General features: G+C 44.6%; 2 protein-coding genes across 8 annotated transcripts in view; one reads left to right on the top strand and one right to left on the bottom strand.

The window, feature by feature from the left end:
* Positions 1 to 14,454, top strand: part of LOC125638864 (protein numb homolog) — a 273,102-nt gene that overhangs the window by 16,650 nt on the left and 241,998 nt on the right. For 4 of the 7 annotated variants that reach the window (XR_012668961.1, XM_048855097.2, XM_075129663.1 and 1 more), the window contains exon 1: positions 12,512 to 12,588. The exons of 2 other annotated variants lie outside the window; for them this stretch is intronic. Coding sequence is in view for 3 of the 5 variants with exons in the window: in XM_048855097.2 (XP_048711054.2) it covers positions 12,512 to 12,588 (77 nt within the window). In the remaining 2 variants the exon portion in view is untranslated. Of the gene's footprint in view, positions 1 to 12,511; positions 12,589 to 14,454 lie in introns of those variants that run through there. One more of the 7 variants, XM_075129665.1, reaches the window with a different exon arrangement.
* Positions 1,892 to 12,518, bottom strand: LOC125638868 (acyl-coenzyme A thioesterase 1). The gene is made up of 3 exons (XM_048855112.2): positions 11,921 to 12,518; positions 5,770 to 5,972; positions 1,892 to 3,005 (listed from the first exon to the last, which is right to left on the bottom strand). The coding sequence occupies exons 1-3, from the start codon at positions 12,516 to 12,518 to the stop codon at positions 2,388 to 2,390; spliced, it is 1,419 nt and encodes a 472-aa protein (XP_048711069.2). The 3' UTR covers positions 1,892 to 2,387.

Raw genomic sequence — 14,454 nt, 5'->3', positions numbered from 1 at the left:
AGTTCTGCAGATGATTGGGCCCATTTGAAGACAGTGGTGGTATTTGCAGCCACAGTAATGGGAGTGAATGTGAGACAGGCACCTCAAAAGAAACACTAGGGGTACATACAGCAAAAAACCCCAGTGGCAGCGAGGCTCAGAGCCCGGTTCAACTGACTTAGTTTCACCTATGGGACTAAAAATACCAACATAGACATTCCTGCTTGTGTTGGAGCCCAGGCTCTGAGTCCTCCCCTCATGCCAGGTTTCAAAGCCCAGGCTCCAATCCAAGCCCAAATACCCACACTATTATTTTTAGCCCCATAGCATGAACCCAAGTCAGTTGACCAGAGCTCAGAGACTCACTACTGTCTTGTTGGGTTTTTTTGCTACGTAGATGTACCCTAAGAAGCAAATATGCTCAGGATTCATGCTAACTTGGACTGACACATGTGAGTGAATCTTTTCTCCAGCTCCTTTTTATCTATTTCTATGTACAGGCTTTTTGAGGGAGTGCATCTTGCTTGTGCTGCTTGTTTGTTAAGGGACGATAGGCCCCTCATGTCATTTAATATAACAGCTTACTACACTGAATACAAACTTACATATAAGATGACAATAATAGAGTAGTAAGTCGCAAAGTCAAGCACTCAGAAGTTAGGAAATGAGGCAGAAGTCCAGAAGAAAAAACAGTATGATCATAATCTATGCATGGGCAACACTACTTCTGACATTTTATAACTTCCGAGTGCTCCATCTTGCAGCCTTAATGTTCTTGTAATGTGGTGTTTTTCCTATATAATTTCCGGAGGTTTTTTTTAAAGCAAAGTACTAAAACAAAAAAATCCATCATGTGAAGCCATATTGACCCAAACATAGGTCATCAACAGGATTATAACTTTTAGATCCACCACAGCACAGATCTCTATCACTTGCACTAATTAACTGGTTGCAGTAGTAGGCTATTATCCTGTAGGTGGACCAATCACTAGAGGTGCATGAAACACACTCTTTGTTAATGGGTTTGACAGCTATTTGGTGACAGCAGAGTTTTGTTGGGACTCGGGAATTCTGGACTGTATTCCATGTTCTGGAAATGAGTGTCTCTCTAATGGTTATAGACCCTTCTGCTCCATCTCCCCTGCTTCCATGTCCTCCCACAGACTGTTTGTGTTCTCTTCTCATCCCTCTGCATTTGAGCAACTCAGGCTGCACCTTCCTTTCCCTCTACACAGCCAAAGCCCCAGCAGTGGGGTCCCTGAAATCCAAGGACAGAAACTCCCTGCTCTCTGTTCTGGTGTTTAGTGCTACAGCAGGTAGGAGGAGCAATTTTAGGAAAAGTCCTGCTCAACCCATGCAATCTTGGAATGGATCATGCTCAGTCTGGTCAGCACCAGGAGCTGTATGGGGAAGGAGTGTGCTCATTGCAGATGGAATCTTTAAATATTAATACTGTCAGCCTCTAACAAACCTCTAATGAACATGTGCAAACTTCAATTTCTAGAGGCTTATAATTTAGCTAAATTTGGGCAGATATATACAAATCAACAAGAGTCATATCCCCAATACTAAGGTGATCCACCTGCCAAATTTTGAGTCCCTGCTCCAAACCACTGAGGCACTACAACTTCTGAATAAAGTAGCTGTAATATTTTAACACAGGAAAAACAAAAATTTCACTACTCTTTTTCTTGGAAATGGCTGATTCATTTTAGCTGAAACAAAAAAAACCCAAAAACAAAAAATCAGACTGAGGCAGATGACTGGCACAGAAAATTTCAGCCCAAACAGTTTAAGTCTGGCAAAGTTACAATCTGTTGAATATAGGGCCTTATAATGGAATATATTTGGCAACCTTAACCTTTGTTGCTGCCAGCACTTCCTATAATACAATTGCACGAAAATCCTGAAACATGTTTTATTTAATTTTAATGATAATGAATAAAATCTCCATAAAACACTTAGTTGGTTTTACAGTCAATTTTAGCTTGGATTTGCAAGGCACTGGATTTTGAAATTTATCAAACCAACAAACAGTTTAAGTAAATTTAATTCAGAAGCAACAGTGACAATATTTCAATTCAGTTTCTTATAATCCAAGCCAGGAGACTATAATGAGAATCATATATAATGGCTAAATCCCCACAGAGTAGGCTGAAAGTTAACTCTACTGTGCACTAATCCTCAACTGGTGGGATGTGACTTACAAGTGGGTCATGTCCAATGGACTGAGAAAACAGAAAACCCTCTGGTCCCCTAAGGTCCGGCAGCAACTTGGGCAGTGGAGAGGAGGAACAAAAAAATTCAGCTTAAAGATTTATTCACTCAAATTCCCTTTCATACTCACTGAAAGATTCTTTTACCCAAGTAAACTTTAACAACTAGTAATTTTATCTGTAAAATGCACCTTATAGCCAGGTGTCTCCCAGCTTGGTTGTTACACCTTGTTTACCATTGAGATGTTTGTGGAAGAAGGCTTGGATTTGCTGCCAAGCATCCACTTGTGCCACAGAATGAGCTTTGGGCTCACCTCCCCAGATCACAGGACTGCCAACCAACAGGTGCATTGAGGCTGAGCACATTGGGGAAAAGGGGGGTTCAATATAATGCCCTGCTCCAGGGTAACAAACTATCTCAGGCTTTTCCTTTCCATGAGCCTGCAAACGATTGGAGGCTTCAGTAGCTAAGAATTCGCTCTTCCAGTTATGATCATCCTTGCCAACAATGAACAGGAAGTGCCCCTCAGCTTTCTCCAGTGGGATGAAGCTTTGACGGTCAGGCCCCTCTAGTGGGTTATTCAAGACATCCACAATATCTGCAATCCCAGACTTATCAAACTTAATGCGTTTCGGATTGACGCCAAGAGGTGGAATGGTGATATCCTTGTAACGAAGCACTGCACCCACATTGGCCACAGAGCCATTGATGGTGACAGTGGCAGTAATGCCTTTTAAGAAGGAAGCCATGGAGATACATAGGTCACCACCTTTGGAGATTCCAAGTAACCCAATTCCAGGACCTTTAACCTGAGTGGGAGAGAAAGAGAGGTCATTAGCATTGAATGGAAATTAATAATCTTACATTTCTATAGCACCTATATCCATTTGGATCTCTAAGGACTCAAACTCTGATAACTGTATGAACTTCATAGAAATCTACTCACCCTCTAGTGAATGCTGCCACATCTGGAGTGGGGTAGAGTGACTGTTTTTACATTGCAAAGTGATGATATTACAGATAACTAATTAATATTAACTCCCAGGAGAAAAGTCACTTACTGAATCAGCAATACTCTTTCCTGTAGTAGCCTAGGTTTTCATTATAATTCTTCCATCCAAGTATTAGCTCAACCCAATTCTGCATAGTTTATGAGATCACCACAGCTTGAGGAATGGCTTCAACCTCACTTCTAAGGTAGAGGGGGTCCCTTGCAGTTTAGCTGGGTTTGAGCTTACCATCAAAAAACAAAAAACACATACAACTATATTCTAGGTTTTCTTCAGATCTAGTGTGTTGTGGAAGAGGAGGACATCTATACTGAATATTAATTCCCAGATAAAAACTATGATAAAGTGGTGTTAAGACTGAGTACATATTGGTATTTTAAAGAAAATACATTTCAGAGATACTGTTGTAACCCACTGGACATGTGTGTTATACGTCCCACACTGTGCCTAAGGGAAAGAGGATGCAAGTTGTTTGCAACTCCCAGCTATGGAACCTGGCTCTTTCGCTCAATCGGTAGATAGATTTGTACTTAGAACTCTGGAGGTCCCTAGTTGAATCCTGGTGTCAAGCAAGATGGCAATTGTCACCCTAATTATCCTCACACCAAGTATTACAAGCCCAGGAAATTCAGAGTTAGGGTTCTACTTAAAGAAATCCAAACATATTAAGAAAAAGTAAAACACAGTTAGGCACCCAAACAACTTTAACTCCAGTCTATATTGATGCAATACAATAACCATACAATTATAATTAGTGTACAATAGGGTTTGCAGCCCCAGATGAGATTTTTAAATTTTTAAAGATACTGTACATTCAATTTGTCCTCCCTCATAGTGTCATTGGTGGAAGCCACCCATGACTGGTTCTAGGGGTGGGTAGGAAGGGCAGTTGCCCTAGGCACCTTCTTCCGGGGGTGCTGGCACAGATTGGCTTTTTTTCCCCCTCCACTCCAACTAGTTGGCCATTTTTGCTTTGCTGATTGGTTGGCCTTTTTTCCCCCCCTCCTTTCACAGCTGCTTGGGAGAAGGCACCAAAAATGTTTTCCGTCCTGGCCAGCAAGGTGACTGCTGAAGGCAGCTTGGCTTCACTCTCATTGGGAAAATGAGAGATGGCAGCCATTTTAAAAGGGGCCAGTTTTTCATGGAATTCTCTGTAGAACATCATTATTATTCTACTGCTTCTGAAGGAGAAATGTTCAGTTAATAATAATGCTAAAAATGAACATTAATCCCAAGAATGTTTCTTCAACTGTAGCTGATGCACAAGATTTCAGTGAGTTTTAACTACTCAGGAAGTTTGAAGAATCCGCATTATTCCATTAAGATAATTTGGCACAGAAAAAAAATTCTTAAAATGGCCCATTTGTAATTAATTTTTATCTCAAACTACTCACAATGTACTTGTAAAGAAAGAAATTTATGAGAATTTACTCAAAGAATAAGTGCTGTAATTTTGGGAAGGATACACTGCAATTTTCTTTAGAATAGCTGAATTCCTGCTTTTAGTGCAAAATACTCAACCATAATTATGGAACTGTAACTGGTGCTTCTAGAGTACTTTCCTATATAAACTTTTCCATTTATAAATGCAAATTCACAATAGTAAAAAACAGCATGATCTTGGAAGATAGCCATCCTGGTTAAAATATTTGTAAAAGGTTTAATCTAACTCCATAATGATTCCAGAGTGGTCATCAAGTGTAAGACACTCAAATATGAACACTTAACTAAAGACTGTGCCATAGTTTACTAAGATTACGCTCCTTCACCACCTGTTTCACCACTAGCATAACTGGCTGCAACTCCACTGGTTTCAACGAACTGGAGGAAGGGGTTAAATTATGCAGGGCCTTCAAAAGATTAAGGGCATGGAATTTTAACATGATAGAAAATATAATGGGGGAGGAAGGCACTGATGGTATTCAAAGAAGGTGGAGCATCCTGTGCTCAGTATGGTGGGAGAGAAATGGGATTTCACCAATAAACTGGGTAGATTAGAATGGCTCTAGTGGTTGTGGCTATTATGAATCGTACAAAGACAAGGCCTCAATATATCAATCACCAGGTACTGGAAACAAATGCAGTCCCAGAATACAAAATTTTAACATCTAGTAGTGACCATAACAGCTTCTTAAACTAAAAGGCAATAACTTGGTGTTTGTGGACTTCCTTGAACTGGGATCACAGAAGCTTGCCATGCATAAAAACACTGTGTCATGGCCAAGCTACAAAAACATAAAAATTAAACTCCTTTTGGAAGCTTGAGAATCTCTGGCAACAGCCCTCAAAAGAAACAGACACAACTTCAGTAGAATTTGATATCAACGTGTGGGTGGGTGAGTTGGGGGGTGGGCGTCAGTAAGACACCCTCCAGGAAATGGTACCAGCTTAAAATGCAAAGTTCAAACTGACCAGTCATAGAGGATTACCAATACAAGTTGTTTACAATGGACTTTGATAGAGCTGAGATTTTAAGCACAGCAGTTATGTATCATATATTGCTTTACAACAGTCTTATGATGAGCGCTCCCTGTATCATGGGGACACCCATGAATAAACTGACCTGTGAGTGTTGCAACATATAGTTCACAGCTTCCTCAAAATACTCTAGATGGAATTCCTTCATATCTTTGGGGAGATCTTCATAGCCATAGTAAGCCAGAGCCAGTGTGGCAAAGCCATGATTGGCCAGAAGGCTTGCCCGATATTCAGGAAGCCCACCCCCAGTACCATATAGGTCAATGATTCCAGGAAAGGGACCATCTTCTGTAGGAGACCAAATAAAGGGATGTAATTAGCTCAGAATTCTTCCTTTACATTTCAAATTTCATACCATTTGGTCTTTACCTTGCTCTAAAATTTTTTATTTTTTTTTTTTAAAAAGAAAGCTAGAAGATTAAGGTTCACTAGGTTCTCCATAAACTACTAAATACTTCAGAGATTATAATAGAAAGCCTGCTATGTCATGTGCAGGTCTGGATAATAATACATATTCTTGCAATTACTGAAGAAACCAAGGATTATTTGACAAAAGCCATTATTGACTGTGATTTCCCCCACATGTCTATCCTATGATTTAGGTGCCATACATTGTTAAAAACCAGAAATCTTTATTATTCAATAAAATTACCGAAAAAAAAAATCAACCATATCGCAGACACAAGTCTCCAATTCCTTTAAACCTTCATTTGTCTCTAGGCCCTGGTCTACACTAGGAGTTGAGGTCAAATTTAGCAGCGTTAAATCGATTTAACCCTGCACTCGTCCAGACGATGAAGCCTTTTTTTTTTTTTGACTTTAAGGGCTCTTAAAATCGATTTCCTTACTCCACCTCTGACAAGGGGATTAGCGCTTAAATCGGCCTTGCCGGGTCGAATTTGGGGTACTGTGGATGCAATTTGACGGTATTGGCCTCCAGGAGCTATCCCAGAGTGCTCAGTTGTGACCGCTCTGGACAGCGCTCTCAACTCAGATGCACTCGCCAGGTAGACAGGAAAAAGCCCGCAAACTTTTGAATTTCAATTTCCTGTTTGCATGGTCACCTGCAGCTTGCCACGCTGGCCAGAGCTCATCAGCAGAGGTGACCATGATGGAGTCCCAGAATCGCAAAAGAGCTCCAGCATGGACCGAACGGGAGGTATGGGACCTGATCACTGTATGGGGAGAGGAATCCGTGCTATCAGAACTCCGTTCCAGTTTTCAAAATGCCAAAACATTTGTCAAAATCTCCCAGGGCATGAAGGACAGAGGCCATAACAGGGACCCGAAGCAGTGCCGCGTGAAACTGAAGGAGCTGAGGCAAGCCTACCAGAAAACCAGAGAGGCAAACGGCCACTCCGGGTCAGAGCCCCAAACATGCTGCTTCTATGATGAGCTGCATGCCATTTTAGGGGGTTCAGCCACCACTACCCCAGCCGTGTTGTTTGACTCCTTCAATGGAGATGGAGGCAACATGAAAGCAGGTTTTGGGGACGAGGAAGATGATGATGATGAAGTTGTAGATAGCTCACAGCAAGCAAACGGAGAAACCGGTTTTCCCGACAGCCAGAAACTGTTTCTCACCCTGGACCTGGACCAGCCAGTACCCCCCGAACCCACCCAAGGCTGCCTCCCGGACCCGCCAGGCGGAGAAGGGACCTCTGGTGAGTGTACCTTTTAAAATACTATACATGGTTTAAAAGCAAGCATGTTTAATGATTAATTTGCCCTGGCATTTGCGGCTCTCCTGGATGTACTCCCAAAGCCTTTGCAAAAGGTTTCTGAGGAGGGCAGCTTATTCTGTCCACCATGGCAGGACACTTTACCACACCAGGCCAGTAGCACATACTCGGGAATCATCGTAGAACAAAGCATTGCAGTGTATGTTTGCTGGCGTTCAAACAACATCCATTCTTTATCTCTCTGTGTTATCCTCAGCAGTGTGATATCATTCATGGTCACCTGGTTGAAATAGGGTGCTTTTCTTAAGGGGACATTCAGAGGTGCCCATTCGTGCTGGGCTGTTTGCCTGTGGCTGAACAGAAATGTTCCCCGCTCTTAGCCATGGGGAGGGGGGAAGGGCTAGCCATGTGGTGGGGGGGGGAGGCAAAATGCGACCTTGGAACGAAAACACATGTGCTGTGTATGTAATGTTAACAGCAAGGTTTACCGTGAAAGAGTGTACCGATTGTTCTATAAAATGTGTCTTTTTAAATACCACTATCCCTTTTTTTTTCCTCCACCAGCTGCATGTGTTTCAAGGATCACAGGATCTTCTTCCCAGAGGCTAGTGAAGATTAGAAGGCAAAAAAAAACACACTTGTGATTAAATGTTCTCTGAGCTCATGCTGTCCTCCCACACTGACAGAGCAAAGACGAATGCGTGGAGGCAGACAATGTCAGAGTGCAGGAAAGCACAAAATGACCGGGAGGAGAGGTGGTGGGCTGAAGAGAGTAAGTGGAGGGCTGAAGCTGAAAGGTGGTGGCAGCGTGATGAGAGGAGGCAGGATTCAATGCTGAGGCTTCTGGAGGATCAAACTAACGCGCTCCAGCATATGGCTGAGCTGCAGGAAAGGCAGCAGGAGCACAGACCGCCGCTACAGCCCCTGTGTAACCAACCGTCCTCCTCCCCAAGTTCCATAGCCTCCTCACCCAGATGCCCAAGAACGCGGTGGGGGGCCTCCGGCCACCCAGCATCTCCACCCCAGAGGATTGCCCAAGCAACAAAAGGCTGGCATTCAATAAGTTTTAAAATTTTAAACTTTTAAAGTGCGGTGTGTCTTTGTCCTTCCCTCCTCCACCACCCTTCCTGGTGCTTTTCTCCTCCACCACCCCTCCCAGGCTACCCTTGTGATCCACCAGTGCTTGCAGCACTATTGAAAAGTACCCCTTGCAGTTTATGTACTCGCCGGCTTGGTGCTCCGGTGCCAAGATAGGGATATGGGTTCTGTCTATGGCCCCACCACAGTTAGGGAATCCTATTATAGCAAAGCCATCCACTATGACCTGCACATTTCCCAGGGTCACTACCCTTGATATCAGCAGATCTTTGATTGCGTTGGCTATTTGCATCACAGCAGCCCCCACAGTAGATTTGCCCACTCCAAATTGATTCCCAACTGACCGGTAGCTATCTGGCATTGCAAGCTTCCACAGGGCTATCGCCACTCGCTTCTCAACTATGAGGGCTGCTCTCATCTTGGTATTCTTGTGCTTCAAGGCAGGGGAAAGCAAGTCACAAAGTTCCATGAAAGTGCCCTTACGCATGCGAAAGTTTCGCAGCCACCGGGGATCGTCCCAGACCTGCAACACTACATTGTCCCACCAGTCTTGTGCTTGCCAGGCCCAGAATTGGCATTCCACGGCATGAACCTGCCCCATTAGCACCATGATGCCTGCATTGCCAGGGCCCATGCTTTGAGAGAAGTCTGTGTCCATGTCCTCATCACTCTCGTCACCGTGCTGACATCGCCTACTCGCCCGGTTTTGCTTTGCCAGGTTCTGGTGCTGCATATACTGCTGGATAATGCGTGTGGTGTTTAATGTGTTCCTAATTGCCAGAGTGATCTGAGCGGGCTCCATGCTTGCCGTGGTATGGCGTCTGCACAGAAAAAAGGCACAGAACGATTGTCTGTCATTGCTTTCACAGAGGGAGGAAGGGAAGGAGGGCCTGTCTGTCGTTGCTTTCACAGAGGGAGGGAGGGAAGGAGACCCAGAACCACCACGACAACGTTTTTTGCCCCATCAGGCATTGGGATCTCAACCCAGAACTCCAATGGGCAGCGGAGACTGCAGGAACTGTGGGATAGCTACCCACAGTGCAACACTCCAGAAGTCGACGCTAGCCTCGGTACTGTGGAAGCACTCCGCCGAGTTAATGCACTTAGAGCATTTTGTGTGGGGACACACACAATCGACTAAAAACGATTTCTAAAAAACGACTTCTATAAATTTCATGGTGTAGACATACCCTTAGTTGACACCCCTTTGCCCCATCCTTAGAGAAGGCCTCAGAAACAGATGGTTCTTGCAATGGGTAATCAAATCCAAGATCGAGTACACCAAGACAGAAGACGGGTTTCAGAGACTTGGACTTCACTGAGAACATGCCATTACCTCCCTTTTATAATCAGGTGGTGAGTGTTAGCTGGAGTCCCTCATGTGTTATTAAATATTAACTTTTATCATTTTTGTATGTTAAACACTTAATTCTATTATATGCATTTTTATTCTGGGTATCTATTTATTGCCCTACCTATATTTAAATTAAAAAGTTCTTTGTCCTTCAATTAAACATAATGGGTGAAGGGAAAATGAACTTTATAATGGAATGTGTGTAATCTTTTAACACTAGTTTTTACCCTGCCTTTACTAATATAGTCCAGGTGTCCAGGGAAAATAGCCCTCAAACTACTAAGTGTCTACAGAAGTAGGTTATAAACAAAACTGGATGATTGATAAGGGATATTTGTTATTGCACATGTTTTATGTAATGGAGGAAATAAGGATCCACTGAAAGACGTTTATAAACTTAGTAAGAACTGCTGGTTGTCACAGCTCTCAGTAATAATGACTGAATTAGAATTCCCTTTGGCTTACTGATCATGTAACCTAAAGATACCATAAAAGAAAGCTCATAAGTAATTAGGTACAATGAAAATGTCAAAACAGAACGCATAGTGCAATTAATTGTGGAAAAGTATTTTTCCTCCAAAAAGGAGTTTTTGTCTCACACTCTATAAAATGACAGAGGTTTGGGGACTTGGATTGGGAACTAACAATGCCAGCATTCCACTGAGTACACAGGAAGGGACCAAATTACCTTCTCTTCACCATCTGTGGGGTGGTAAAGTACGTCTTCCTGTATTCTGTGTAGTGCTGTACTAATCTGATTTATAATCTTTGATTAAATAATTCCATTTGAGCCTATTTGACAATCTCAAATTATTAAATTCAAACACACAACACATTCCAGCAGTGGCCATGGTACGACATGGGAAGAGTTGGTATCTTATATACTCTGTATCCCAAACCATTAAGTACAGCCTTACACAGAAAGACCTGTATTCAGATAATTTTTATGTTAGATAAATTTCTGGATATCACTGGAGAGGTCTGCGTGCAAAAGAAAAGGATGCAGTCTCCTCATCAAGTATAAATGATTAAAAAGTAGACTTCCCATGGCATGTGAAGAGCAACTGTAGACCTCAGAAAGACCCCAAAGTTAAGAATCTGAGAAATAAAGAGTGAGCATACCCCACCCGTCAAGGGTACTAATATAATTTCTGGCACCATCTTGGCTGGATTGAGTTTCAGTCCATCCCTCATCTTTGCCACAGTCTTTGTTAATCATGGCCTAGGATACTTCACCAAACTAACAAGTCAAAAAGAGATGTAAATATATAGAAAACTAGTTATTGAAGACATAGCTCAACCCTCTTTATCCCCCATACTTCCTCACTAACCTCATGAACACCTCCACCCGCCTGTCCCCTGCCGGGATGTCCTGCCCAGCTGGGGCAGCCCTCCTTGGTGCAAGACATTACAGTCACCAGCGAAGGTTGTAGTAAAGGTAAAGTGCTCCACACTTTGAGGACCTCTGCCATAGTCAGTGGTTAGGACATTGGAGAGAAGACAGATTCCCCATTGAAATCCCTTATCAGGCAGAAGGGTGAACTGAACCAGGGTCTCCCACATCATAGGTAACCACAGGATAAAGATTTATGAAGGAGACCACTGCAGATGCCCCTGCCACCTCCTTTCCCCGTTGTTTTGTATGGCGTTAGCCATGCTCACAGTATGGAGTGAGTGAAGCCGACTAGACCTCTACCTTCCATTCCACATCAGTATAAACATTTTATTTTGGAAGCCGGCTGCTGAAAACTCCTGGCGTGTGGTGTTTATACTCTAGTAGAGTGACATTATGTGCGGCTTTGCGGGGGTGGGGGGGCTGGGGCTCTGCTTCTGGACGCGGGAGGGGGCTGCTTTGGGGCGGCACTTTAACGCGAAGCATGTTTTTGGATGGCTCTGGGCCACTCGCTTCTGGCGGGGGGCAGGGTTGTTTGGAACATTCAGCAGGGGGGAGAGGGGCTCCCCGGGACTCCGTCTGGAAATTAGGCGGGAAATCCCGACGTCCTGTGGAACGTGGGACTCAGCAGGCTGAGGGGCCGCGCCCTGCCCGGCTGCCGGTGGAAGCCCCGAGGAGGGAGGTGTAGGGGCAGTACTCGGTTACTCACCAGGAGGCAGGAAGAGTGTGGCCCGGATCCTCCCCTCTCGCACCGGGATCCTCCTCACCCCTTCCCGCAGGAAGCTCCGCTCGTGGGCACCCCTGGCCAGCAGCCGGCTGGGGAGGGGCCCGTGGCCCTCGAATACCTCCAGCTCCAGGCAGAAGGGGCTTTGCACATCCCGCTTCACCAGCCGTCTGAAGGGTTTCTGGGGCTGTAGGGACCAGAGCAGCCCCATGGGGTCCAGGCCGGAGAAGCTGCCTCCCGGCAGCGCTGGGGAGCGGGTGAGCTCCAGCTCCCCGCTGCTCTCTGCCTGGTAGAGGGCGCAGGACTGGAAGAGCTCGCCCCCCTCGTCCTGCAGAGACAGACGGAGAGTGACCTCCTGCTGCGGGCACAGCCCGTGCACGGTGATAGCCAGCGGCTCATCGAACAGGCTGCGTGGGGCGGGCGAGAACTGAACACTGGTCGCCATGGTGGTGGCGGCTCCCAGTGCCTGGGCTAGGCTGCGCCTGAGCACGTGGCGGCAGGATCGGTGCAGCACACTCTGCAGCATCCCCTGCGCGCAGAACGTCCCAGCGCCGCGCAGCGTGCGCCGGGCGGCTAATGCCATGGCTAATGTCAGGCCGGCAGCGCGAGAGGACTGACTCCCCGACCACTTTCCGCGCAGGGGCGGTGCTTGGGTGAGTGCTGCTGGGTGGGGCGGGGACTGGCTCTAGTACAGCACGGACGTCAGACTCCTTCCTCTCATAGAATATCAGGGTTGGAAGAGACCTCATGAGGTCATCTAGTCCAACCCCCTGCTCAAAGCAGGACCAGTCTCCGCTGTGGAAGAGCCAACATGTAGGAGGGTTTTGGTTGGTCACAACAGGATCTTTCTTTTACAACTGGGCCCCGTGCCACCCTTGGCTGTTTGGTGGACTGTTATTTATTTCTCTTCCGGTTGTTGTGGCACCATGTCATTCTGATCTGTTCTGAATTACATTGCATTATTTTCTTTCTTTAACACGTGTAAAAAGTTTTGTTTTAAAGTGTGTTATAGTATTAAAATGAATTAACATAAGTAGTTTAAACACTGAATTAAATCTGTCCTTTGAAAAGGTCTTTATATAATGTAGTAAGTAACTACACCTCATTCTTTCTTGCCCCTCTGATGCATTCCAAATTGTGAGAGCTTCCTAGGGAAAGATCAATAGAGACAGTTTCTCCTGAGAGAGTCCATCTGCATTTGTGGTTATGGAAATACTGAAAAAGTGTCAGGACGGTCTGAAAATTGCTTTGAATTTTTAAAAATTGTATAAATATATTTCTTTGTTTCCAATACCTCAAATAACTATCTCTGTAGTTTGCCCAGTAGTTGTTCTGTCTGTATCTGAAAATTCAGACTTTTTTGTCTGGGGTGCAGGTGTGCTCTCCAGCATACATCCCAAGAGTTAACACCCACCTACATATGTCATTCCAGGGTGACACTCTCCAGCAAGCAATTCAGTCCTGATGAGGATTTTGTCAGGGGCTCCCGGGAGTCTAGGAATCGACCTTAACAGAAGGGTCACTAAAAAGTTTTAAAAAGTTCCAAAACTTGTTGCATGTGAGAGAGGGGCCAGGTTTGGCATCAGCAAGGTCAATTTTGATAATCTCTCCCAATCTGCAAACTCTTGAGTTTGACCAGGCCTATGTGAAGCTCATGGCAATACAGTAGTTGGGGTAACACAGTATTTCTGAGACAATGAGACTAGACCTTTTAACAGAAATACTACCAACAAATCTAAATATAGTAATTAAAACCCATGATCCGCAGTATGGTCACAGATTCATTTTATTTTATTTTTTTGCCTCAAATGGAAAAATACCAATAAGGCACTGCATTATTGTGGTAAGCTATGATTGAAGAAGTATCAACCTACCATTCCATCAAAACGATTTACAGGATGGTTTGGCCAGAAATTGGCCAAGAGCACAGTGTCATTAGCCTTAGTACATCCTTCTTATGTGGACCAAATAGACTATAGCAGGGGTTCTCAAACTTCATTGCATCATGACTCCCTTCTCCCAACAAAAATTACTACAGGACCCCATGAGGGGGGACCGAAGCCTGAGCCCGCCCAAGCTCTGCCACCCCGGGTGGGGGTGGGGGATAAAACCAAAGCCCCAATCATGTGGCCTGTAACCTGAGCCCTGCTGCCCAGGGCTAAAGCCCTCGGGTTTGGGCTTTGGTCTTGGGCCCCAGCCCTGGTGACCCCTTTAAAACGGGCTCATGACCCACTTTGGGGTCCTGACCCACAGTTTGAGAACCTCTGGAATAGAGTATAAACCAAACGTAAAGTGCAGTCAAGATAAAAAGTCTGGAGTATTGGATTCCACATAACATAACAAACTATTAAACATATACCCAGAAATCTACAGTCTTACACCGTATAACTACCTCAACTAAGCAGTCCCACTTTTAACTTATATATCTGTCAGATAAACAAAATCCGAATAACTCCAAAGACAACACTGGGACCAAATTCAAGCAAGTGCAACTCTGTGGACTTCAGTGGAATCACAAC

Source organism: Caretta caretta, chromosome 6, assembly GCF_965140235.1.
Source record: "Caretta caretta isolate rCarCar2 chromosome 6, rCarCar1.hap1, whole genome shotgun sequence".
Classification (NCBI taxonomy): domain Eukaryota; kingdom Metazoa; phylum Chordata; order Testudines; family Cheloniidae; genus Caretta; species Caretta caretta.
Note: the sequence above shows the minus strand (reverse complement) of the source record. Positions and strands in the feature narration are given on the sequence as shown.

Excerpts from the sequence above, each read along its gene's own strand:
- LOC125638868 (XM_048855112.2), bottom strand. The coding sequence starts at position 12,518 with ATGGCATTAGCCGCCCGGCGCACGCTGCGCGGCGCTGGGACGTTCTGC. Across the intron at positions 5,973-11,920 it reads CACACTCTTCCTGCCTCCTG|AAGATGGTCCCTTTCCTGGA; the intron begins GTGAGTAACCGA and ends GGTCTCCTACAG. Across the intron at positions 3,006-5,769 it reads ATATGTTGCAACACTCACAG|GTTAAAGGTCCTGGAATTGG; the intron begins GTCAGTTTATTC and ends TCTCCCACTCAG.